The 25,931-nt window shown below is 53.1% G+C and overlaps 1 protein-coding gene across 15 annotated transcripts in view; it reads left to right on the forward strand.

Annotated features, from left to right (window-relative positions):
* Positions 1 to 25,931, forward strand: part of CHST15 (carbohydrate sulfotransferase 15) — a 99,856-nt gene that overhangs the window by 72,412 nt on the left and 1,513 nt on the right. For 13 of the 15 annotated variants that reach the window (XM_073793828.1, XM_073793831.1, XM_019940199.3 and 10 more), the window contains 3 exons: positions 1,756 to 1,912; positions 7,736 to 7,883; positions 9,603 to 12,026. In XM_073793828.1, coding sequence (XP_073649929.1) covers positions 1,756 to 1,912; positions 7,736 to 7,883; positions 9,603 to 9,793 — 496 coding nt within the window. In that variant the 3' untranslated portion in view covers positions 9,794 to 12,026. Of the gene's footprint in view, positions 1 to 1,755; positions 1,913 to 7,735; positions 7,884 to 9,602; positions 12,027 to 16,352; positions 25,497 to 25,931 lie in introns of those variants that run through there. The other 2 variants (XR_012326860.1, XR_012326859.1) reach the window with 2 other exon arrangements.

Consider the following 25,931-nt stretch of genomic DNA (forward strand, 5'->3'; position numbering starts at 1 on the left):
GCCCCCCTTCCGAAAAAAAAGAAAGAAAAAATTACTGGGTGACAATGGAATAAGGTTTATACTGGGCTGCTGTGTATGTACTATCTTATCTACTTTTACGGATGTTCAAAATTCCCCCAAATTAAATAAATAGGGGAGTGCTGTAATAATAGATACATTAACTGATCCCATCCAATATGACCTGATACATCTATGTTTTAAAAAAATACAAAATATGCAGATATATGTTGTGCACGGAAAACTTCTGGAAGGATATATAAGCAGCTGATAACGAGGGTCACCCCTGGGATTTCTATGGATTATCTTGTTTCTACGCCACGAGGAAAGCACAATTAGTCCTCCTGTTTTACAGACGAATTTAATGCTAGACACCGCCTCCCCGCTATGACTTGGAGTACGGGAGAGAGAGCGGGCCTGGGCATCAAAAGTTAGACCACAGGGGAAACTGGGGCCAAAAATGTTAAAACAAAGCTGTGCTCATTACAGTGCTGTAACTTGTTTTGTTTTACTTATTGTTTATTTGATATAAGAAAAGAATTATCCCATGGTAAAAGAAAGTATCTGTCTGTAATGTTGAAAGTCCAGTAAAGTATATTTTCAGAAGATTTGCGGAAAAGAAAGAAAGAAAGAAAATTATTCTGACTCGTGTTAAAGAATGGTAAAAGGCAGAGTTTATTCAGGGCTGTAGCAATAGGTGTAGTGACCACTGTGGTCGGGTCTTGCAGTAGGGGAATGAGATTGTGGCCAACGCCAAATACAAGGAAGAGTGGGAAATTATAGCCAAGGAGGATGTGGGTTGGTGGATGGGAAGTTACTAAGAAGAAACAGCAGGGGTAAGGGGGGCGGGGTTGGCTAAACGGACCTAGCAGGATTCTTGTTGAAATTTGGCGATACAGAGACCCACAAGGAAGTCTAAAACTCAAGGCCATGTTGGGAAGAATGTTCAGAGGAACCTGAGAGACGCTGTCTGCTCCTGTGTGAAAACACTGGTTTCTGGGCAGCTGGGGGTTGAGTGTGAGTACAGGGTGTCGGGCAGAGCAGTGGGGGGCCCTAGAGGGTGTGCATTGAAAAAGGCATAAGACAGAAACAAAGGGGTGACTTTTACATACGTGCGGTGGGGTTTGTGTGAACAGATCCATGTGTGTGGACACACATGTAGGCCTACAGGCCTCTGCATGCGTACATGGGGGTATTTTTACACTATGTTAAAAAATAGGTCCCTATCAACCTAGAAAGATACGTTTCATAATTTTTGTTTTAACGTTCAGAGTCTGTGGTAAGGGCTGGGAATTTCACGCGGAATTGTAATACGGGGAGAGCGACAGCTGTTCCGATATTACTGCCGCCAGCAGAGGAGAGAGGAACCGGAGGGGACATAAAATTTTCACGGCCTCTCTCTGCTGTTGTACGGTCTTTGTAATCTGGTGTTTCGAAGTTCACTGTTACTGTGAAAACAGTCACGGCCTGAGGTGCCTAGAAAGAACCAAAAAAAAAAAAAGAAACCACAGAGACTACGGGTGGCTTGTCTGGGGCCAGGAGAGCGGGTGGCCCTGGGAAGGGTGAGGGTGTCCAGGGTGGTAGGAAGTGGCTCTCTGCCGGGGCGGTGGGGCGTGGGGGGGGGGGGTGGCGAGAGGAATGGTTGTGTTTTAATGAACCAAATGAGGTCATGTAATTGCTTGTAGATTTCCATTGTCACTCAGACGTCGAGATTTCACATTCCCGGTGGTAAAAGATACCCATCTGTTTTATTCACAGGTTGTATTCAGACTATCTCTACTTTGCAAGTTCGAATAAATCTGCAGATGACTTCCATGAGAAAGTGACAGAAGCGCTGCAGCTGTTTGAAACTTGCGTGCTGGGTTATTCACTGCGCGCCTGTGTCTACAACAACACTCTTAACAACGCCATGCCTGTGCGTACGCGGAGGGGCTGCTCGGCGGTTATCATGCGAGGGCATTGTGCGTCGGGATTTTAGCAGATAAACAGAGAAGCATTTTAATGTGCAAATGCCTCTCCCTGTGCCTTTGAGCGGTGGCTAATGCAAAACAAATATTCATGGCTGTAAAAACTGTAGAAGCTGATGGACCTTTCAGCTGGCTCCCTGCTTTCTCCCGCGCCGATCTCCCAGTTACAATGCTCTCTCCTCCCTCTGCGAAAGAATGAGGGCGCATTTAGGAAGATTACTATTTAGTGAGGCTCCGAGAGCACACCCTGCAATTAGGATTGGCAGACCAACTCTCTGATTGTCTTAAGAGCGTTCTCTCCAATGCTGGATTGTTTTGTTGGTTTAAAAAATTACCCACCAGTGACTTTCAGTGTCTCCGACAGGGTCTTAATGGAAACATATTTTCCATTGATCCCTTTTTTCTTTGTTCTTGTTTGCCTTCAGGAATATAGCTGTAAGTTTCTTGCCCGTTTTTTTTTTTTTTTTTTTTTTTAAGCACAAGAAGCTGTTAGTGGTGAATTCAGCACGGTTTAGCTAAGGGATGGTTTTCTGCTGCACAGCACCCGGGGTTGTCCCAAGTGCCTTTGCAGCAGGTTTGCCGCAGTGGGTAAGCCTTCTTCAGCGAAGCTAATATGTCACCTGCCCCGGAGCGTGGTCCACAGCCTTGCTCTGCTGAGCGTGCCATGTGGTGAGATCTGCTTGAGGTGGAGGCTTGGGAACCCCCAGGTGCGGTGGGGTTCAAAGTCAAGAGGGTTCACCCCCTCTTCCTCATTATCTAGGCCATCTTATCTGGCAGGATGCACAGAGGCCGTAGGTAGGATTCCAGGCTGTCCCGCTGGAATTTATAGTTTGGCAGGGAGGATGCACACAGAGGATCGACACAGAATCTGGCTGGGGGTGTGGGGTAGAAGGAGTGGCCTTTGGAGCCAGAGTGGTGTGGGTTCAGTTCCCACTCGGGCAGCTGACTCTGGGCAGTTGTCTTAGCTTCTCTGAGACTCAGTTGCTTCATCATAAAATGGGGTAATAGCACTGCTTTACTAGGCTGTGGTAAGGGTTAGAGAGCGGTAGTTCATTCGCGTGTAGGGGGAGAGAAGATAATCCTTTTCCTCTACCCATCTCAGGTTCGTTGACCGGGGCCCTGTAAATTAGACTGATGGAAGATAAACAAGAGAAAAGCAAACAGAAGTTTATTAACACATGCGTATGCACACGTGCACATATCCACGGGAGCCCCGGTGATGAGTAACTCGGATGGGTGGTTAGAACTCGGGCGGGTGGTTAGAACTCGGGCTTATATAGCGTCTTAACAAGAGAACCATGAATATGTAGAGAAGTGACAAGACAAAGGAAAAGGACTTTGACTTTCTAGGGTGGCAAATTGTGGGAAGACAGATGTATGTGGGAGCCAGTGGTCAATAAGGGCTAGTTTTAGCAAGGTCTGTCATGTGGACTCCTTTGGTGCTGTCTCCAGGCTGATCAGGGTCTAGAGTTGTCCCCAGTGATTAACTTCTGTCCTTCCTGCTAGAGAGAGGATGAGGGGCACCTTGCAGGGCATCATCTTGTTCAGTCCTCTCCGTTTCCCTGAAATCCAAGCCCATTTTACAGATGAGGACACAGAGGCTCACAGAGGTTAACTCTCCCACCCAGAGTCACGTAGCTTGTGATGGGCAGGCTCAGGGTTTAATCCCAGGTCCCATGGCCTTTGATGAGGCTCACGGCATTTCCACCTTCCCTAGCTGGCTCCTAAAAAGGAGGGTTTGAACCGGCGGGAGACACATACTTTTTAATTCAATTCCATGAATTGCTGAGGATGACGAGGCATCTCTGGTCAGAATGAGACCCCAGGGCAGGATCAGTGACAGGATGGCGATGGCGGGGCCGTGAGGTCATGCGGATCGCTGTGGCCCTTCGGTCCCTGGAGAGCTCCTGCATAGTGGGAAGAGCCAGGAAGGCAAGAGCGGTTGGAAACCCTCCTCTTCGGGGTGAATCTTCATTTCTGGGATGAGAGAAGCAATTTCCCTCCAGCTGTGAATCCCAGCTCAACCACAGTGCGGGGAGGCCCATCTTTTTCATATGTACGTGGAGAGGGGCGCTACCCCGCTTAAGATCTTCCCTGCCTTCCTGTGGCCCCTGAGCGCACGAGCCCGCCCCGCCCACCTGTCCACCTCCTCCAGGCCACCTCCCCTGCCTCCCTGTCCACTGCTGCTCTCCAGCCACGCTCTCTCCTGCTAGGTCCTCGTGCCTCAGAGCAGGGCTTTGCAAGGTGTGCTCCCTGGACCAAGAAAATCAGTCCCCCCGGGAACTTGCCAGAAATGCAAAGTCTCAGGTTGAGCCTCAGACCCCAGAATCAGGAACTTTGGGGGTGGGCCCATCAGTCCAGTCTGTTGAACAGCCCTCCAGGTGGGTGTGTTTTGTGCTTGGCCTGGAGAAGCCTGGTTCCAGAGCCTTCCACACTCCCCTCCCCGGCACATGCTTCTCCTGGTTTTTGCAGGACTCCTCACCTTTCAGGTCTGGCTTCAATCTGACCTTCTGTTCTCTCTCTCTCCACACTATTCATTTCCCCACAGCATGTGTCACAACTGGCGATTATAGATCATTGTTTCTTCACCATTTTAGCTCTGTCTCCACTAGATTACAAGCGCCACGTGGCCAGGGGCCACATCTGTTACATAGCAACGTCTCTCCATTGCTTAGCAGGGTACCTGGCGTGCAGGATGCACTAGATTATTTGCAGAATGAATGAATGGGGAGTTAGTGAAACTAGTGGAGAGGCTGAGTAGAGAGTTCCAACCAAATCCCTAATGGGGACCAGAGAGGTTTGGCATGTGCCTGTCAGGGGAGACCCTGCACTGGCTCCTCAGCTGTTTCCCAGCACGGGGGGGACAGGCCCCAAGCGCAAGTACCTGGCTTCAGGACTAGGCTCTGGAGGGTCTTCTCCGCTGACCCTGGGCAGGCAGGACCCCGCACTCCCTAGGCCTTGGTTGTTTTTTCCATCAAGAGGCGGCTGAAGCAGGTAACCTCAAAGGCTTCTCTCCGCTCTGGTGTTTTAAAATTTTAAATGTATCGGGCACTTCCCCTAAATACCCTTTTTATGTTCATTCCATTTTGATTCTCTGGCCGATACTGGGGAAGGGTGCGGAAAAAGTGTCGAGTGGGCCTGTCCTAGGTCTGTTAGTAGTTACGCTGCGCACACTGTACACTGTCACTTGAGGTGAGCGGCGCTTCCCTTAACTGGTCAGGGGGCTGGGGGTCGGAGTGAGCCAGAGGATGGAGTGTTCAGGGGGCCAGGGGAGGCTTCCCCACCTCTCTTCCCCTGAAGAGCCCCCAGGTTTGTTCCCTGCCTGCCCCCAACGGCCCCTCCGCTGCCGGACCAGCCCTCCTGGCAAAGAAGACTCAGCTACTGGAGGCCTGGGCCAGTGGAGGGGGCTCCCCCCACGAAGACACAGACACGCTTTCAGGGAAATACTGTCACCCGTGGACAGGTGCAGGGACCTCGGCAGCTACTTTAAAACACCCTCATCCTGCCGCAAACTCCCAGCTCCTTTCCTTCTAGAAGGTTCTGAGCAGCAAAGGCGGGTTCCCCGGAAGATATAAAGCTCATCGGGCTGGTCCTCCCTGGGAGGGGCCGGCCTGGGAGGCTGACGAAGAGCCGAACAGCTCTCGAGGACTTAACAAGGAGGTGTCCTCGCAGCGGTCTGTCTGTGTTGGAGGCGACGCGGGTATTTATTTCCGAGGCTGGCACGCGCTCACTTTCTCTTTAGCTCTGGCCCAGCTTGACGTCTTTTCCTGAGCTGGTGTCCAGGGTAGTGACAACCTGAGGGCTGTAGGCAGCTGATGGATTTTGGAGACAGCTTCTCCCCTCTAATTGTTTTTCTTCCTCCACCACCTCCCACACAATTAGAAAAACAATGAAATGGAGTGAGACTAGGAGAGATGAAACTAGCGTCTGTACCTATTTTTCACCGTCTTATTGTTGCCACCGCGTTCAGTGTGAGTGGCTGGGCGCAGGCCACTTGCGGCTGGGATGATGGAAGAGCCTGGTCCCCGCCCTGGAGGAGCTCAAGGTCGAGCTGGGAAGGAGAGGAAGTAGGATGTGAAAGCGTCGGCTGCAGGAACTGAGACTGGGCGCTGGGAGGGGGTGGGCCAGGAGTCCAGTCAGACCAGGGACTTGCCCCACGTGGAGAGCCAGGCGAGGCCAGGCATTGGCGTGGGAAGCTCACGCTCAGAGACTAGAGGTGGGAGCGCCAGTCAGGGGGCTGTGACAGTGCCAGACAGGCGCTGATGCGGCCTGAACAGAGACGAGACGGGGGCAAATGAGAAGCAATTGGGAAGACCACAGCGAGGCAGAGCCAGAGGCAGGACACGGAGCCGGGTCCCAGAGGACGTGGTGGGTAGGGGCAGGGGTGGGAGCGCCGGAGAAGGGGGGCCTCAGAGCAGAGAGGGAGGGGCCTGTTCCTTTTTGGAGCTTGCCAAGAGTTTAGAGCCCACTTTGAAGTTAGAGGGGGCAGTCCCCAAGACGCTCTTCCTTCTGACACCATGTGCAAGCTGGGTGCAGTCCCCCAAACCACTGTCGGGTTCAGTAATTCACTAGCAGGAATCACGAGACACGCTGATGGCTGTCACACTCGAGGTTGCGGTTTACAGCAGGGAAGGGTCACAGACTGAACTCAGCCTCGTAAGCATGCGATGATACACGCAGAGTGTTGCCGTCCAGGGAAGCCCACCCAAGCCTCTGGCGTCCCAAGCACTTCTTGAGGCTCCCTCACGCAGTACCTGCCTGACCGACCTTTACTGTCCAGCCCCTCCTGGAGGTCAGGCCGGTACTGCGTGGCCCAGAGCCCGCATCATAACTCACACTGTTAGACTGTCCAGTGGCCAGACCCCCCGAGGCAAGCAAGATACCCTTACCAGGCAGGACATTCCAGGTGGCCTAGAGATCATCTTCCAGGAGCCGAGGACAAGGGCCAGACCTCTCTGTGGTCAGGTTCGTGCTTCACCACGCATGCTTGCAGCTTGGCACGAGACAAGGCACAGGAGGAGGACGGACCCCGACGCGTAGGCAGAAAGGGATGGCTTCGTACAGCTCTGCTTATATTGGGGTGTGCTCACACACTCAAGGTCAGGGACGTCCGTGTGGCGCCAGGCGTCTGGCTGTTCCCTCTCGGGGCTTGTTGCTGGAGCATTTGCCGCTGTTTCTCACGGCGGTGCTGCGCTGGGCATAGGAGCTGAGGCAGCCGGGATATGTGCAAAGAACCTTCGCGCCATCTGTGGGTGTGACCTTGGCCTCTCCATTCTCCCCACTCCTCACTATGAAGTGGTGTGGAGCTACCTGCAGGGTTGACCTGAGGATGGCATGGGACCCTGAAGGTGGGAATCCTTTGTGCGGGGGACACCAAACCCAGCATGGAGAAGCAAGAACACGTGGCGTTTAAAATCCAACCTCTGGGGCTTCCCTGGTGGCGCAGTGGTTGAGAGTCCGCCTGCCGATGCGGGGGACGCGGGTTCGTGCCCCGGTCCGGGAAGATCCCGCATGCCGTGGAGCGGCTGGGCCCGTGAGCCGTGGCCGCTGAGCCTGCGCGTCCGGAGCCTGTGCTCCGCAATGGGAGAGGCCACAGCAGTGAGAGGCCCGCATACCGCAAAAAAAAAAAAAAATCCAACTTCTGAAGGCAGTTGTTCGCTGGGACAACGCTTCACTGTTGGTTTATAATGACGTGTGTAATACGTTTGGAAAAGCGCCTTCGGTGTCAGAGGAATTACCCCTGAACTAACGCCTGCCTTCTTCGGTCCTAGGTGAGGCTGCAGGTCGGGCTGTACGCCGTGTACCTTCTGGACTGGCTCACGGTCTTTAATAAAGAACAGTTCCTCATTCTCCGCCTGGAAGACCACGCCTCTAACGTCAAGCACACCATGCACAGGGTCTTCCAGTTTCTCAGCCTCGGTATGAATGTCGCACTGGAGGCCCACGGAGCAGGGCGCGAGCTCCGAGGACACCGGCTCTGTGAGGCGCTCGCCGCGTCCCACGCAGACCCCTGAGCCGAGCAGGGCGGGGCTGAGCCGGGAGGCCAGTTAGTGCCTGTTTGTCAAACACCACGTGCACACGGGGCCTCGCGTGTGGTGTGGGGAGCCGTCTCTGGGGAGGAAGAGGTGGCCTCTCGTCTGGGAGCTCCCTCACTGGAGGGAGAGGAGGAAGCCGAGGCTCGAATAACCGAGTAACTGGTAGAGTGACGTGGGGGAGGTTAGCGATCTCACGGTGGGTCCGTACACGTGACTTGGGGGCCCAGCCGCTGAAGCGATCCTGGAAGGGAGGGTGTGAGCTGCGCCTTAAGGGTGGACAGGGTGTCTGGGCTCCTGGGACCGTCTCGCAGAGGCCTCAGGGCCTGGGGGTCGGGGGGGATGGGCAGGTCGATGCTCGTCTCAGCTTTGCTGGGAACCCCTGGAGGCACAGCCATGTGGCTGGGTTTGGGCTCCTGGGCCTCTAGGGAGGGGAGCCTGCCCCCGGCCAGAGTCCCAAGGGGCACTTTGTGGCAGCAGGCCAAGTCGCTGGCCGCGGTGACGGCTGGTGGAGGAGTGTCCATGGGTGCAGGGTGCTCCCCCGTAGGCGGCACCCAGGACCGCTGGAGAGACTGGGGCACCCTGCACATTCCTCCCCAGAAGCCCCTGCGGCCCTGTCTCATGAGCTTGCCTGGGAATTTTGTTAATTGAACTTTTCCTGAAATCTGTTTGCCCACCACTGGGACTCGGGACCCTTTTGTCATTTGATTTTCTTTTTCCTTTTCTTGGAGAGCTTGTAACGTGGTGGAGTGTGATTACTTTTTCCTTGTAAGGCCTAGAACCATTTTTCTTTGATTTGGCCACCTGTAGACTCTGTCACATTCATGAGCTTGTCTTTAATCCCTAAGATGGACAGTAAGGCCAGTTCTGTTCCTTCCCTGTCACGTAACCCGAGGACACTGGGATGTAGTTTTTCTGTGCATGGGCTCAGGACTTCAGACTGATCGCGAGGGCCCGGGGCACAGAGGCCTGAGCAGTGGTCCCGGGGGTTAAGCCAGTGAGAGGCTTGCGGTCCCGAGGGCTGAGGGTGGAAGTGGCAGCCTCGGGGGGCAGCACAAGCTGGCTGGTTCCCGGCCTCTCCCCGTGGATATGCCTGCTGCAGGTGGAGGTTCAGCCAGTGGGGGGGTCTCTGGGCACAGGTGGTCTCTCCCCTTCCCCCATGGCCACTTCACAGCACGACACACAGGCTGAAATATGGGCCCATCAGGAGGCCCTTTGCATCGGCCTGAAGTAGAAGCAGTGGGGGCAGACTTCCAGTGGCTGGTGAGCAGGAGAGGCTGCGTGCAGGGACTGTGTGTGGCAGGTCGCCCAGTTACCCAAGGACAGGCTGGGTCCCGTTGACGGGCAGTTGGAAATGAAACTGCGCCCCAGAGCCCCAGCCTTGCTTCCAAGGGTGGGGTAACACACCGGACCACAGAATCTCTGCTCTTTCACACTGGAATTTCCACCTTCCACCCTCAGCCACTCAGAAATGGATCCAGCCAAAGAATTTGAACCTCCAAACACATTCTTACGGGAAACTCCTGTCTCAACAGGAAGCACGGCTGGGATTTTCTCAAAGTTTCTTTTGCCTCCTGCCTCATAGGCTCTTTCCTTTGTGTTCCAGGGCCCTTAAGTGAGAAACAAGAGGCCTTGATGACCAAGAGCCCCGCATCCAACGCGCGGCGTCCCGAGGACCGGAACCTGGGGCCCATGTGGCCGGTCACACAGAGGCTCCTGCGGGACTTCTACGGGCCTTTTAACGCCCGGCTGGCGCAGGTCCTCGCCGACGAGGCCTTCCTGTGGAAGAAGACGTGACGCCGGGTTCCCGCTGCCACCATGATTTCCATGCTTTGAAAATCTCTCTTGGTGGGGAACCCTTTCGCTCAGAGCCTGGAGAAAACCCTTCCCCGGCCCACGTTTATGGAAACCAGTTCAGAATTTCCTTTGTGATGTTAAACAGCCCGGCGATGGACCCTTCACCGAGCCTCGGATGGAGGCTGTTGGAAATTCCACCTGGGAAAGGGTCCCCTTCTGCTCCGAGAGTGGCTGGGGTCCGGGATGAGGCCGGCGGACGCTGGGCTGGGTGCCGGGAGGGAAGCGTGGAGTCTGGGCTTTGACAGTTCTGGGTGGAGGTCCCGCCCCGGGGCTGGCCAGACGTACACTATACATTCAGCTTCGAAACCCTCTGTCTGGATCACTAACCTCATTTTGGCGGAGAATGGCGGCTCTCGTTTTTTTTTCCCTTTTACCCCAACGTCAGCCCTTCCGTCTCTTCAGATTTCAACCCTGTTAACTTCACTGTTGACGAGAAAAAAGACAAAAGTCGATTTTTGGTAGCACATTTGTGTCTGGGACCTCCTCCCCTTCTGGCCTTGTGGACTTCACTTATGTTTAACAGAAAACGAACGCATTTAAAACAAACCACTTTCTACGTTTCACTGGCTGGAGTTTTCTTTTCTGGCCCTTTAGATGTTTTCTCAAGGTTTTTTTCAGTTTCTAATTGGAATATAACTTCAGTTTAAAATCGGAAGGGAAAGTTTTGCTGTTAATGCCAGACTGAGCACCTCGAAGGAACTGATGGAAAATCTGGGCATCTTGGCCGTCGCCGTGCATCTGAGGTCCTCAGAGAACCGCAGCCGTTTGAGGTTTTAGTTGCAGGTGCGACAGGCTCCGCTGCTCTGCCTTTCCTCCCAAGTGAACTTGTTAGCACATTCTCCGCCGTGTGTGGACAGAGGTCCTTCCTCACTCAACGAACTGTAGGATGCTTTTTTCTGATTCGGAAGCACAGTACGTGAGCTATGCCTGGGCCAGGCATGCTGTGCTGGGATTTGGAACGAGAATGCCGGGACCTGTGTCCTTGACAGAACTTCCTGGGCCACTTGGCATCCTGGTTTACTGTTGGATGGGCTGAAGGTCTTGCTGTTACTTGGAGGTGATGGGAAAGATTGAACACAGTCCTTGCGCACAGCCCCAGGCGGGACCCCAACCAAGCCTTGCACGTGGTCGTCAAGGGAAGCTTCTGCGAATCAGAGCTCCCCAAGTCGAGGTCCCGGATGCACACCAGTCAGAGAATGCAAATGCCCGCACTCCCAGCCGCCAGTCGTGGGAGTGAGGATTTGCTGAGCTGTCCAGCCCTAGTGCCGTTGGAGATGGGATGCTCAGCCCACTTGAAGGCGTGTGGAGGGCTCTGAATGGCACGGCCGGGCTGTTTCTGCTGTGAAGGAGCCATGGGCCTGAACACCCGCTTTCAGGGACAGGCCCCCATTTCTCTCCCGGTGGCCCTCGGAGCAGCAGCCAGCAGGCAAACCTGGCCTGAGCACAAGGTGCCGTAGGGGACGTCACTTGCATGTGCGTGTGTATTTATTTGCAGTGCAGGTGCGGTGTGCGTGGGTGTGTGTGTGCGTTTCTGAGTGGGCTCCCTTCAGTTCTGTTGCTGGTCAGCTTTCTCCGCTCTGGACACACCCCTTCATGGATTGATTTCTCTTGCAGTTCGCTTGTCACTTTCAGCCCAGATTTTTGCTCTTCGGCCCCGACTGTAATTACAAGGACTTTTCTTACGCACCCCCGTGCATGTGAACAACATGTAACGTAATTCTGCTTCTTACAGAAGTACTACTGAAAGTCTTATTTCCAATATTATTTGGTTTACTATACAAATCTTTTTATAGACGATCCCTTGGTGCCGATCAGCGCCGTGCAGACCCGGTGTCTCCAGGGGCCTTTCTCCAAAGGGCTGTCTGTCTGTTCCTTTGCTTTCCTCTGTTCTCTCTCACTCGAGGCCCCACTCTTGGTGACAGCACAGCTGCCCTTTCGAGCCGTGGTCCTCGAGCCTGTCATCCCGAACGAAAGTGAAATGGAGGATTTCTCACGACCCGGTCTGGAAGTTCCTTTGTGTCCCCAAAGCTGTGCATCGGGTTGTATCAAATTGTACTCCCTTAGTCGCGTAAGGTATGTTAATGAACCACTGTTGTGCTGTACGTTTATTAATATTGAACATAATTAAATGTGGGCCCCTGTGACTGGGACCCGGGGTGCATGCCCTTCCTCATGAGCCGTCAGAGCACTTGTGGGAGGTTTTCCGCCGCGTCCACTGTGCGTGAATGAACCACGGGAGCAGTTCTGTGTCTCACCTGCGTGTGATGTGCACCCGGTACGCAGGGGACCCGCCGCATGTGGTGACGGTGCGAGAGAGTAGAGCAGGCGGGAGAGATCAGACGTTACCACGGACGCCCTGGTGAGGCCAGCCAGGGGCGGGAGTCAGGGCGGCGACGTCCAGCCCTACCCACAGACGGGCCTAACGACATCCTCAGACATTTAGATTTGATGGTTAGGTGACCGCAGGACCTGCTGCTCCCAGCAGGCTGCTGCCCTCATTCCCGGGGCCCGCCTGGCCCCTGGGGGCTGCGAGTTTGAGACCCCTGGTGTCACTGGGTGCACGGCACTGTCACTGGACGCTCAAGGCCCCCAGTGCAGCCAGGGCAAGCCTGAGAGATGAGGTCCTCTCAAGTTCGGGGCTCTGGAAGCCGGGGCCATCCTGGGGGCAGCGGGGAGCCTGGGTTGGTCCCCGAATTCTGGGAAGACTCACCCTGGGCGAGTGTCTCCCCAGCACTGCCCCCCATGGTTGTGTGCTGGGGGAAGAGGGGCTGGCGAGTCCAGGCCTGGAAATGAGGAGGACCCCAGCTCTGATGGCAAAACCAGGGACGGCTTCACTCAGCAGGGAAGATGCTGTGCCTGGGAGGAGAAGCGGCCGGTGGGAGACAGGGGTCGGGACAGACGGGTGGGTGGAGGGCTGATGGCACGACTCCCTCCCCCGGGGCCTGTCCAAAACCCTCTCTGCTGTGGGACCACCTCCCGCCCTGACTCGGGAACCAGCTCTCAGGGAACGTCCTGACGAGGATAACCTCCGTCTTCGTGTAAACCTCCCCTCGGAATGACCTCTCCCCAGATGACTCAGTTTGGGAATTGAAGCAAAGGCCACGCGCTGCTGGAGGAAGCTGGGCCTCGTCCAGCCGTGAGAGGCCTTGCGTGTGGGCGGGTATTTTTCTGTTGCTCCAGAATCCTCTCCCTGTGGGCAGATCCTGCTGAGACTCTGGGCTCAAGACCTCACTTTCCCAGAGCTGCTCCTGGCAGGGCTGCCTGCAGAGCTAAGTTAGCGGCAGCAGGTTACACCAGACCGCGTGGCTTGAACCGAACACCACAAGGCCATTACCTCACAGGTCTGGGGCTCAGACATCCAAGCTCAGTCTCACGGGGCTCAAGTCAGGATGTTGGTGGGCAGGACTGGCGCTTCCTGGAGGCTCTGGGGAGAATCCGTTTCCTTACCTTTTCCAGCTGCTAGAGGCCACCTGCATTCCTTGGCATGTGGCCCCTTCCTCCACCTTGAGACTCTCTCTGACACTGTTTCCCTCGTCTTGTCACCTTCTCTGCTTCTCCCCCTCTGGCCTCTTGCAAGGACCCTTGCCATGCCTCTGGGTCCACAGGATGCTAACGCAGGATCGTCAAGGTCACATCTGCAAAGCCCCTTTTGCCAGATAACGTAACATGTATAGGTTCCAGTAATTAGAACGCAGACACCTTTGGGAGCCGTTATTCAGCCAGCAATAGGGGGGTGGGTCCAGTAGGCTGGTCGGCAGTCAGAGGATGGAGTGGGTGCCCACTGGTCTGTCCCTTTCGGCTGTGCCCTGAGGGGCCCACGCAGGTCTGAGTGCCTAGCAGAGGGCTGAGCTTCCCGACACGTCTGTTCTGAGGTGGCGAATCTTCCTGTCCAGGCAGGACCCTGTGACTGGAGTGAGGGGGACGGGGTGAACGGCAAGTTGTTGTTCTGTATGCTTCTCCCGAGTGAGCCAAGTGGTGGCCCCAGGCCCGGATAGGGTTCTTTCTCCCTCAGGAGACCCACAGAAGCCACATGGGCAGTTTCGAGTTTCTCCAGTTCAGCTGCTTCTGAGTGAGTTATGCTCCCAAGGGAGCAGCTTGTGAAAACAGCAAACATGGTTAGCATGTTTGCGGGCCCCTGAGAGAGTCTCGGGGGCCAGTGGCCTCGTGGCCCCCTGCTCCAGGGATGCCTTTGGAAGGCAACCTCCAACCTCACTTTCCGTGCTCGTGCCTGATGGCCCCCGAGCTGGCCTTGACTCCGCGACCTCGACCCTGTCCCTGCTCCCGAAGCCCCGTGCTGTCAGCCTGGCCCTTGTCCCTAGCCCTCCCGTCCCTCCCCCTCGGGGTTCCCATCCTTTGCAGAACTGCCCCTGCTCAGGTTCCGAGTGGCAGGGCGGAGGCTGGGCAGTCCTGGGTCTCTTAGGCCTGCAGGTTGCTGTCCTGAAAGCCTGCAGGTGACGAGGACGCCACAGAGGCGGAAGTGGTGGCATCGCAGTGACTGCAGCAGGCCCCCGAGGAAGAACAGTTTCTCCTCGGCCGCCAGCTGGGAGTGTCCGAGTCTTCCTGCCGGGGGCCCAGGACCCGCCCAAACTGCACCTGTGCTCATTACCCGCACGCTTGGGGCGAAGCAAGGAGTAGGGTGGTCCATCCCGTGTGACCGCCCTGCTCTGTGGGTGCCCAGCTCCGAGTCTGGGGCACAGAGGAGAGTAGGAAGGGGTCTTCCCTTCCCACGGTGGAGGACCCCGTGGGTACAGTGGCACAGGGAGCACGGAGGCCGCTGGGGCTCCTGGGGCTTTCTGGGGCACCCCCGGCTCTGTGTGCTCTGAGCAGCCCCTCTGAGATCAGGCCCCGGTCAGATCTCGAAGTAGGTGAGTCCGCAGCCTGGGCCTCTCTGAGTCTCACGACTTTCCCAAGGCCTCACGTTGAGGTGGTAGTGGGGACCCAGCACTTCAGCTCCCTGAACAAGTCCCTTCTCACAGAGCAGAGAAAGGCTGGGTGTAGGGAATCGAGATGGGGAGGCTTCCAGCATCTTCTCCTGGAGTCATGAGCCATCTTTCTTCACCAGTCTTCTCCTAAAAGGGACAGTCTGACTTGCACCCATCAAACTCGGCTCCCCCAAGACAGTGTGGGGAAGGGGTGAGCCTTGGGCCTTGAGCCAGATGAGCTGGGTTCAAGGTCTGGGTTGTGTCCACCCCATAACCTTGGGGACACTGCGGGTCCCTTCCACATCTGCAGGTCTGTGGGCCTCATGAGTGGGTGTTGGGAGTTAACGAGGCAATGGTACACGAAAGTATAAAGTGACGATCAGAGAGGCTACACACCTGCCTGAGGTCACACAGCTCCGATCTCCAGAAAGAGCAGAATGTCAACTCAGATTTTTCACTTTTTAACTTCATAGTCAATGATTTTAACCATGGTGCTACAGCGTACACCCCCCCCCCACTCCCCCATCAGGCTCCCATCCCCAGCAGCCTGTCTGCATTTCACCTGTCAGCTCTCATCTCAGATGCCCTTAAGGATGGGGCAGCAGTTCCTGGGTCTTCTGGGGCAGAGGTTTCTGCAGACCTGCCCATCCAGGGGTCTAGGTGGTGACTGGGGCTTCTAGGGAAAACAAAGGGAAATAAACGTGGCTTTGTTTTGCCAAAAAGGTCTCGCAGCTGAGAGTCCTGCTGCCAGAGGCGTCCTCCCTGCCCTGGCCGGCTAAGCCTTCCACTCCCAGGACCAGGCTGACCTCACAGGACCTCGGGCTGGCTGTAGCGGGGGGCTTCAGAGTCACATCAGAAGTGGATGGTCTGACCCTGGGCTCAGCCCCTCCTGTGGGCCTCAGAGGCACCAGGGAACACACTCAGCTAGAAAGTCTGCAAAGAGTCAAAATTTAATTTTTTTAGCAGGGTTTTCTGAACGTCTCCTTTGCACGAGGCGCTGGGCCAGGCATTAGGGTGGGTGGGGGCTGATCGTCTGCTCATTCAGTGATTCCTTCACTGGTTCTTTCACCACATATTCGTGGAGCCCAGTCTGCGTGAAGCGGGAGGCGGGAAGGCCAAAGGCCACATGGTCAGAGGCCAGGCTGAGGCGTGCAGCTGGTGTCCACGCTGGGGAGGACGGGCTGGGTTGGGTCAGACTTCTCAGAGCATCTGTAAATCCTACTGAACCACGCATACATTTCTTAAACCTTTTATTTTTCCTTAAAATATTTAAAGTACACTAATTTGTCTGTCTTTTGATAAAAGGGCCAAAGCCTTTTGCCCAAACGTAAGTCTGCAGATTGGAGTTTGGGGTCGTCTTTATGGCTGAAACTGCATCACGATGCATCAGCGCTGGTTTCCGGTTTCGGTTCTCTAAAGGGGGCTGAGAACAGGAAGGCCCTTGCGAAGCCTCTGAAAACAGTCTTGCGTCGTATGTGTGGTTATTCCCCTCGTGTGCTGGGACTTTCCGAAGCTTCTGACCTGGTTGCTAGAGATTGGCTCATGTTTTGTACCTGTATTTCATTTGTTTCCATCAGTGGTTCTCAAAGTGTGGTCCAAGGATGCGGGTGACCCTCGAGGCCCTTTGGGGAGATCCACCAGTCAAAACTAAGACTCTGCAAGCCCATACCAAGACGTCATTCGCCCTTTATCCCCTCATTCCCTCATGATGTACAAGTGATCATGTCCAGCGGCTGAGGCCCACTCTGATGCCTGGTGGACCGTGCTTGGGCTTTGAAATTCTTCCAGCTTTAATTTCTAATATAGTAAATACTGATAGATGTGAACCACCTAAACAAAAGCTCTTTGGGAATCTTCAGTAATTTTTGAGAGTGTAAAGGAGTCTTCATTCTTAACAGTTTGAGAACTGCTGGTTTCTATATTTATTAAATCACATATTTCTAATATCAAGCACAACTGGCATAAGAAAGACTTGGGAACAAACATAACTGACTTGTAATAAACTCAGAATTGACTGGAGGGCATTTTGCAGAACGGCCGAGAGCACTGAGCATGCCCGGAACATCAGCAAGGGTGCCTAGGGGACGAGGAGGCAGGCATCTGTCAGTGGGGAGGCCGGATAAGAGGTATCTACGGCGTAAGTGGTGACAGCAGTAACACGGGTGCCAGCTGTTTACTGAGCACAGGCTGAGCGCCAGGCCCCGGGCTCAGTGCAGCTCCACGTGTTGCCTTAGATCCTCACCACCACCCTAGGAGAGAGGCCCTATCTTTCTTCTGGTTCTGTCATTGCACAGGTGGGGGAACTGAGGCTCAGAGGGGCCAAACAACGAGCCCCAGGCCCGCAGCCCCTAAGGAGCAGAGTTAGTCCTTGATCTCAGGGCTATTGATCTCCAGGGCCCGAGTCTTCACCCGCACTTCTCACCTCTGAGTCCCTGAAGTCTCTGAGTTTCTAAGGAGGCAGAGCCTCAGGTGAAATCAGGGGGCTGCTGGTACCTTTGGGACAGTCTGGGCTGGGAGGCCGACACACGCACTGGGGACGAGGTCAGGGCCAGGTGGCCTCTTCAAGGTCATTTTCTTGTGGAAGCAGCAGAGCTGACCCAGACAGCACCCCACCCCACCTCCCGGCACCCCGTCGGTGCCCAGCCTTGCAGGGGCCCTTGGGCAGGGACTCGATCCTGGCCTCTGCCGCCCTCTTACTGCATCCCTTCTGTGTCCTGTGTCCACCTGGATGGGAGGAAGCTGAGCTGCGTGTGTGCTGACCCTCAGGAGGAGCCCCTGACTTTTTGGGAGGTTGAACAGGTGGGACCAGCTGCTCCAGGGGCCCTTCCGTCTCACCGTCTGAGGCTTTCTCAGAGCCTGGGAATCCTGGGCTGGTCCCATCCTGCCAGTTCTGAGGTTGTTCAGGGGCCCCCTGTGGCCCGCCGTGGCCCCCCGTGGCCAGCCGCTGCTGCTGCTGCTGTGGGTTGGAGCTGTGGTTGAGGAATGGGGAGTGGCAGCTGCCCTCCACATCTCCGAGGGGCAGCTGGACGTCCCAAATGAGGGGCCACGGTCACCATGGAGATCTTTTGTGTACTCCCGCCTCCGTGTGAGATAATCTGCAGAACTGCCGTTTTCTACACTTTCAACATAGTGGAATTCAGGAAAATTCCACGGCCAGGCCAGCCTCCAGTTCTAAAGGCAGCAACCCAGGCAGCCTGCACAAGACCTCAGGATGCAGGCGAACTTCTCTGGCCTCTAATCTCCTTCTTCCCCTAAGAGAGCACATGCTTCTCCTCTGCTCCACGTTTTCTGCCTCCGTGCCTTTGCTCAAGCCAGTGCACCACCAGGAGGGCCCACCCTCCCCACTGTTCAACTGAGCCAGCTTCTTATCCCACCCCAGGGCCAAGGGCAAGTGTTACCTCCTCCTCCATGCTGGCCTCCTGGATTCCACCTTGCCTCCTGCCTCCCACCTCCTGACCTGCTTGAGGCCTCTTCCCCTTCTTAGTCTCTCTCCCATCTTGTGTGGTGTTGATTACTTTTTACGTGACTCTGCAGTCATTTGTGTGTTTTCATCTCGCACCCAGACAGCAAATCCTGGGGGCACACAGGCTGTTCCTTCCCCCACCCTCAGATACCCCAGCTGTGGAGTGATGTCCCCAAGAGGCAGGCAGTGAGTGCCTAGAGAGAGAGACCTGGGAGCTAGGGATCTGGATGACACTGAGCCAGTGACTTAACTTCTCTGAGCCTGTTTCCCCAGCTACTGAGCAGGGTGGGGGCCTGGAGGATTTCAAGGGGCCCTTTCAGATCTGCCCTTACTCTTTGTCGCCTTTTGAAGACTTGACACTTTCCCCACGCTGCTTACGAGCCCAAGGTATTTTGCAGAGGAAGTGTCTGGAGAAGGGGTTGGGCCGCGAGTGGCAAGCCCCCCCCCCACCCCCCCACTCTTCTGGGATTCCAGGATGGCTGCCCTGGGAGCAGAAGGCACCGAAACACAGCCCTGTGCTGCCCCCGTGTGTCCTCTCTAGGCACTGCACCCAGGGGGCCTGTCTCAGCCCGCCTTTCCAAGGGCTACCCTGGCAGATGCACATCACCAATCTGGATGGCCCGCTTGACCCTCCGCTGCCTTCTTGCTCAACGCTCACCTGGGCCAGGGAGCTCCTGGGGACTAGCAGTAACCCTAATAAGAGGGCGTCCGAGGGTGGAAGGACTGTGGTCTCAGATCAGCCAACCAGGAGCCTTGTTCTGGAGGTGCCATTATGTGGCAAGAAGGATGGTCGTAGGAGCCCCCAGAGGTGTTCACATGTGCTTCTTGGTCTCCAGGCTCTCCCCCCGCCCCGACCTCCGCCGAGTGGCCTGCAGGCCGTGTAGGATCACACCCACAGCACCTGCAGGGAAAGGACGGCTGGGAGAGGGCCAGCCTGGCTCTCCGTCAGGTGCTCCCGCCGCTCTATCTGGCGCGGCCAGAGCACAGCTCCTAGTGGGCTGAGCTGAGACCCTTCTGCCCCTTTAGGACTGGTAGTGGTCAGGCACCTCCCCAGCCTCTCCCCATCTTGATCCTTCCCACGCGTAGGCCTCCCCTTCTCAACCCTCGTCCTCTGTGCCACCCTTCCTAATACCCTGTCCTGAGCTGACCTGAACCTGGGTCTCGGGCACCCTCCTAGGACTGTGCATGGCTCAAGAGGGCCCTGGGGGAGCCCTCACCCGCCCCAGGGGGACCTCAGACGCGGGAGTATTGGTGACGGGAAGGGGCTGGGCTTGAAGCTTCTGCCTGCAGACCTGCAGAGCTCCACCCTCACCCGTCCCTGTTCTGCCTTCTCCACTCCTCCCAGCATCACCACCTTCCTGGGCTCTCCTCTCTCCTGCCTGCAAGATGGCCCTCCTGGCTCCCGGCTCCAGGCCCCACCTCCATAAGCAGTGCTCTGTGGCCTCTCAGCCCTACGCAGGCAGGCTCCTCTGTTACCCTTGTCCTTCCCAGATGTGGGGGAGGAGCACAGGGGTCCTAGGGGACCCCCTCTCCCGGGGTGTCCTGTGCTGACCTCCGTCCTGCCTTAGTGTAGACGAGCTGAGGTCTGGGACCTCCACGTGGCAGTGGGTCCTCCTCTTCTTTTTTATTTTTTTTAATTAATTAAATTTATTTATTTTTGGCTGTGTCGGGTCTTCGTTTCTGTGCGAGAGCTTTCTCTAGTTGCGGCGAGCAGGGGCCATTCTTCATTGAGGTGCGCGGGCCTCTCACTATCGTGGCCTCTCTTGCTGCGGAGCACAGGCTCCGGACGCGCAGGCTCAGTAGTTGTGGCTCACGGGCCCAGTTGCTCCGCGGCATGTGGGATCCTCCCAGACCAGGGCTCGAACCCGTGTCCCCTGCATTGGCAGGCGGACTCTCAACCACTGCGCCACCAGGGAAGCCCGGTCCTCCTCTTCTTGACCTAGTCTACCAGGCAGACCTGACCTCTCCCCTGTCCCATTTGCCTTCCAGCTGTTTCTGCTCTCTCCTCTCTCCATCCCTTCTCCTCCTTCCTCCCGGCTTGCTCTTCCTCCAGCAGTGAGGTGCATGCCGGACAGGGTGAGGCTGTGCTGGGCTGGGGCTGTGGTTCCAACAGGCAGGTCTGGAGCTGCTGCCACGGTGCAGCTCTGGGAAGGTCCAGGGTCTCGATGACAAGCCATGCTTAGCGTAACCCGGATACATCGCTGTGCTCACCGGGCCAGGATGTTCAGGACTGGGTAACAAGCAAAGAGAACCAGCCCACTTTATTAGCACCTGCCGCAGTTGTACCCCTCACTCTGCTTCTTCACAGCTCTCTTCCTCGGGCTTCTCCATCCCAGAAGCTCCAGGGGGGGCTTCTTCCTCCCCAGCTGGGGGCTGCCCCTTCTGGAACATGTGACTTTCTCAGCCCCTGCCTCAGCTGTGAGGTGACCCTGTCCAGGCTGCTCATGTTTCAGTGGCCAGGACTTGTCACGTGCCCCCCTCCAGCCACGGGATGGGCAGGCTGCTATGAGCTGGATGGAGAATTGATGTCGGGCGGGGCATGTTCAGTGTCCCCCAGCTCCCTCAGGGCCCCCACTGGATTCTACCCTGGCCCTTCTCACCCATTCTCCCACCTGTCAGTCTCTTTCGGATGTTTAACCTCTATACCCGCACTGCATTCTGTGAAATTTCCTTCCAGTTATGTCTCAGTTCACCAAATCTTTCTATTTCTCTACGTCACCAATTCTGCTCTCTAAACTATTAATTTTTTAGTTTTTAAGTGACTTTTTTGGGGGGTGATTTTCAATTGTAGAATGTCAATTTGGTTCATTTTCAAGTCCATCTGTTATTTTTTCATAGAACCTTGTTTTTTAGATTTTTTTTAAAGATTTTTTTTGATGTGGACCATTTTTAAAGTCTTTATTGAATTTGTTACAATATTGCTTCTGTTTTATGCTTTTTTGGTTTTTTGGCCATGAGGCATGTGGGATCTTAGCTCCCCAATCAGGGATCGAGCCCGCACCCCCTGCATTGGAAGGCAAAGTCTTAACCACTAGACCACCAGGGAAGTCCCTTAAATATGGTTTTTAATTCCTTCTTTATGTCTTTAATCATTTTAAACATTTTAAACATGATTTATTATTTCATTTGAACCGTTATTATAAGTGCTTGGGGGATTAATCATTCTGTTTATTTTTTAATCTGCTGACTTTCCCTTGTGAATTGTTTCCTTGTGTATTTTGTGATTTTAAAAAATTATTTTGAGTTTTTCTTGGGGTGTATTACCATTTGTTTTCTAGGGGAGGCCCACATGCCCTGGGATGGGAGGTATTTCCAGGAAAGGATTTTATCTTTGCTTTGGTCTGGATCCAAGGGATCATTTCTCTAAAAACAAATTTTGCAATAACTTTTTGGTTTGAGATGTCCTTGCTTTATGGGAAGTATAAATTGAAACTGTCCATCTGGTTGGGTGGGGTGGGTTTGGAGCTTCCATTTTGTTTGTTTTATTCTCCAAAAAATGTTTTATTCTGGAAAAAATCTGGCACAATTTATCCCATTTTCCATTTGTCCATAATGTGTAAAACCACTGAAAAGCCCAGTGAGAGGATGGTTATTATCTGATACTTATTTGTTTCCTACAGTGTGGCGGTCTAACATTCAATTAACTAAAATAGCATTGGTCCTCATATCTACTTTCAGTTGAGAGCCAATATTTTGGAGCTTCCAATTTTAATGGGAACTTTTATGCACCCTCATCTTTTCTGAGCAGAGTCAAGCTTTGCTCCTGAGATTGCGCTTGTATTTTCTGAGTCTTTCTTATAAGGAAGGGCCAGTCTTCCAGGGACCTGACTTTATTCAGAGTACCCAGTTCACCTCTGCCTCTTCTATGTCAGGGATGTATTTCCTCTCTTCCCTGAGTGTTAAAACCCAGCCCCTAGCCCTTAGGACACATATTTATATTCGACCCCTCCCTGGGCTTCTGTGGTGTTGGCTCATGAATGATCCTTCTGGCTTGCGGTTCCTACTTTATTTCTGGCTCAAGAAGTGCCCTCCTTCCTTCTTTCAAACTTGCCTATGAATTAGAAAGAAATTGACATGTTTTGGGGGTGCCGAGATGGCTAGCAGGGCAGAGATGGGAATTTTCTAGTCAACTTTTGTTATTAATTCCTAGATTAATTTTGCAGTGGTCAGAAGACATCTCTGAATGATGTAAATCCTTTAAAATTTGTGAGGTTGGCTTTGTGACCCAGCATATGGTTCATTTTCTTAAATATTTGTGCATTTAAAGAGTGCGTATTCTGTCATTGTTGGATGTAATATAGTTCAAGCTAATTGTGCTGTTCACACTTATATCCTTATTGCTTTCCTATTTTTGTTGAGAGGCATGTGCTAATGTCTTCTAACATTATTATAGATTTGTCTCTTTCTCTTTTTGGTTTAGTGCTTATCTGGCATAGTTTTTTTCCCCAACCTTTACTTTCACCATTTTTTGCTTGTTTTTGAGGTAGATCTCTTGTAACCAAAATATAAACAAGTTTTAAAAATCTGATGTGAAGTTTTAGTCTTATTTGGAGTATTTAGTCCATTTACATTTAATTTAACGATTAATATATTTGGATTTATAGCTACACTTTTACTATTTGCTTTCTATTTGTTGTACCTATTTAATGTTGTCTGCTCCCCTTCCCTTTCCCCCTGGTATTTGGCCATTTGGTCCTGTTCCTTGGCATGCCTAGTAATTTTTCATTGAATTCTGGGCATCATTCATCCTTTTCTCTGATGGGTGGATAAACTGTGTGTGTAGGGGTGGGACTTAGTCATCTTAATCCAATCAGGAACTGAGTGGATGCTATTCAAGTACTGCTACTCAGGGCTGGGTGGCAGGATTGGAACACCTCTGCTCATGTCTGCTCCTACAGCATGGTTTTAAGGTGTGTTCATCAGGGCTCTTGCCCCATGATAGGTCCTGAACTCTAGTCCTTGTGTCCTCAGCACAGTGAGAAAATTAAAAAACTTCACTTACTTTTCAGGCTCTGTGTTTACCTTTCTAGTTTTCATCTTGTTCAGCTTCAGAAATCTTCAGATATTTTGAGGGGGAAATTGACTGAGAGCTGGGCTTAGTTCTTTGCCCCACTGCCACCCCCAAGAATCTCATTTTTGTCTTTCCAGGTCCATAAGCCTACCAGCGTCTTTGTTAGTTTCCTTGATTCCCCTGGTAGCTCTAACCTGGACCCCTTGCCTCTTGCTCTGTCCAGGATTCCCAAGTGCCCTGAGTAGAAAAGTACACATTTATTAAAAATTTTAAGTTTAATACAAAAATAAAGAAAAAAATGTCAAGACCTAATACTCAGCAAATGAAGCTTGTTCAAGGTGCCAGTGCAGGACCTTGGCCTTTTAGGCTTGATTGCTTCTCCAATGCCTTCAAACAAATGTTTCTTGGTGTGCCATCAGCCTTCTTGTTGTCCTCAGTATTGGTCCTCTGCAAGATCTCCAAGAAACAGGAGTCCCTTTGTATTATGTTTCAACCATTTTATATTTGGGGGTCTATATGTTACCCCAACCTTTCCTATCCTAATACATATTTTACCAGCATTTCTATATATTTTTAGGAGGAAGTCATCCATAATAACTAGTCTTCCAGTTGGTTGAGCCAAAGGACCTTATACTGATTACAATTAGAAAATATGAAGGACGTACTGTCATTGGCCACGTGGTATAGAATACACAGTTAAGTACGTGTGAAGAGAAATGTTTAAAAATGATATGTCTTATTAAAAAGATAATACACATTTATTAAACATTTTAAGTTACTACAAAAATAAAGAAAAATATGTCAAGACCTTGTACTAAGCCAATGAAGCTTGCTCATGTTGGAGACTCTGGACCCTGGCGTAGAACACAAAGCTCAGCGTTTTGCATTCATCGAATCAGGGAGTTACGCCATTTATCCAACAAATCACTGTAAGTATTGGCCCATGGGAGTTTCTAGAGGGCATTTACACCCAGCACTATGCATATAACACTATACATATATTATAAACACATGTATGCATACACACACACACACGTATATATATATTTGTTCATTGCCACATACCCAATGCCTGAAAGAATGCCTAGAAGAAACAGGTGTTTAAAAAAACATTTGTTTGGGCTTCCCTGGTGGCGCAGTGGTTGAGAATCTGCCTGCGAATGCAGGGGACACGGGTTCGAGCCCTAGTCTGGGAAGATCCCGCATGCCGCGGAGCAACTGGGCCGTGAGCCACAGTTACTGAGCCTGCGCGTCTGGAGCCTGTGCTCCACAGAGAACAAGAGAGGCAGCGATAGTGAGAGGCCCGCGCACGGCGATGAAGAGTGGACCCCGCTTGCCACAACTAGAGAAAGCCCTCGCACAGAAACGAAGACCCAACACAGCCATAAATAAATTAATTAATTAAAAAAAATTAAAAAACACATTTGTTTAATAAATGAATGAATAAACTAAATTTAAAAAAAAAGCCCTTGCACTCTGTGGCAACTGCTATCGTCATATTTTTTTCCAATCTTATTTTTCTACACTTTTGATTAGTTGAGTCATATTATATAGACAATTCTATATGCTGCTCAAAGCAAAACACACATAAAACAAAACTTAGTATAGCATGTGCTGTGTGCCCCTGGCCCAACCAATTCACCACATAGAGCCCCAGTTTCTTCCTCTGAAAAAGAGGCATATCGTGACAGGGTTGTGGTGAAAATCCAACGGTAAAGCTCTTACCGTTATTCCAGAGGCATAACTGCACGATACATTGTAGCCATTAGAATTTTAGGATCAGTAGTATCAGTAGTGCCCCCAGTCTAGAGAGGGGTTAACTAACTTGCTACAGTCATACCTGAGGTCCACACTCTTGGTCTGCCCGACCCCAGGCTCTTTCCATCTCCACCTTCAGCCTCAAACCATACCTGGCACCATGCTGGGTCCTGAGACTTCAGAGAAACTGAAAGCTTCCTCTGGCAGCTGGAGTTGGAGTGAATCTGTCATCACTTGCCACGATGATGCTGCATAACAAAAACCTTACCAAACCTCAGTGTCACACTGTTCGCATTGATTTAACAGGTTATGAGTCTGGGGGTCAGTGACTTAGGCTGGGCTCTGCCAGACGGTTCTTCTGGTTGTGGCTGGGCTCACCCACATGTCTGCCAGTTGGCTGCAGGTTGGTAGACCCAGGGTGGACACAGCTGGGACAACTGGTGACCTTGGCTTTACCCCACATGGCCCACCCTCCGGCAGGCTGTCCTGGGCATGTTCTTGTGGAAAAGGCTGAGAAGCAAAAGGGGGTGAGGGAGAGATGCAAGTGTTTCTTCAAGCTTCTGCTTTTGTCATGTTTGCTAAAATCCCATTGGTAAAAGCAAGTCATGGGGCAGAGACTGAAATCTCTGGGGCAGGATGCCAGGCCCACAGTGGGGGGCCTTGAAAGTGTCATGGCAAAGGGTCAGGTACAGGAAAGGTGAGGAATGGGTACATCACTGCATTTCATCTGTTTCAGGGAGGAGAAGACACAGAAATCATTCAGTTAGCCAGGGGGGCAGATAGATCAGAGCCCTCCTGTGTCATGCCAGCAGGATGACCTGTGATACATGAACAGATGGGCTCCTTCTAACCCCCAAACCCTTGAACTGGGCTGCTGGTCAGGAGGCCCACATTGCCCCGGGGGCAGGTCACAAAGGAAAGTGT

The sequence above is a fragment of the Tursiops truncatus genome, chromosome 16 (assembly GCF_011762595.2).
Source record: "Tursiops truncatus isolate mTurTru1 chromosome 16, mTurTru1.mat.Y, whole genome shotgun sequence".
Classification (NCBI taxonomy): Eukaryota; Metazoa; Chordata; class Mammalia; order Artiodactyla; family Delphinidae; genus Tursiops; species Tursiops truncatus.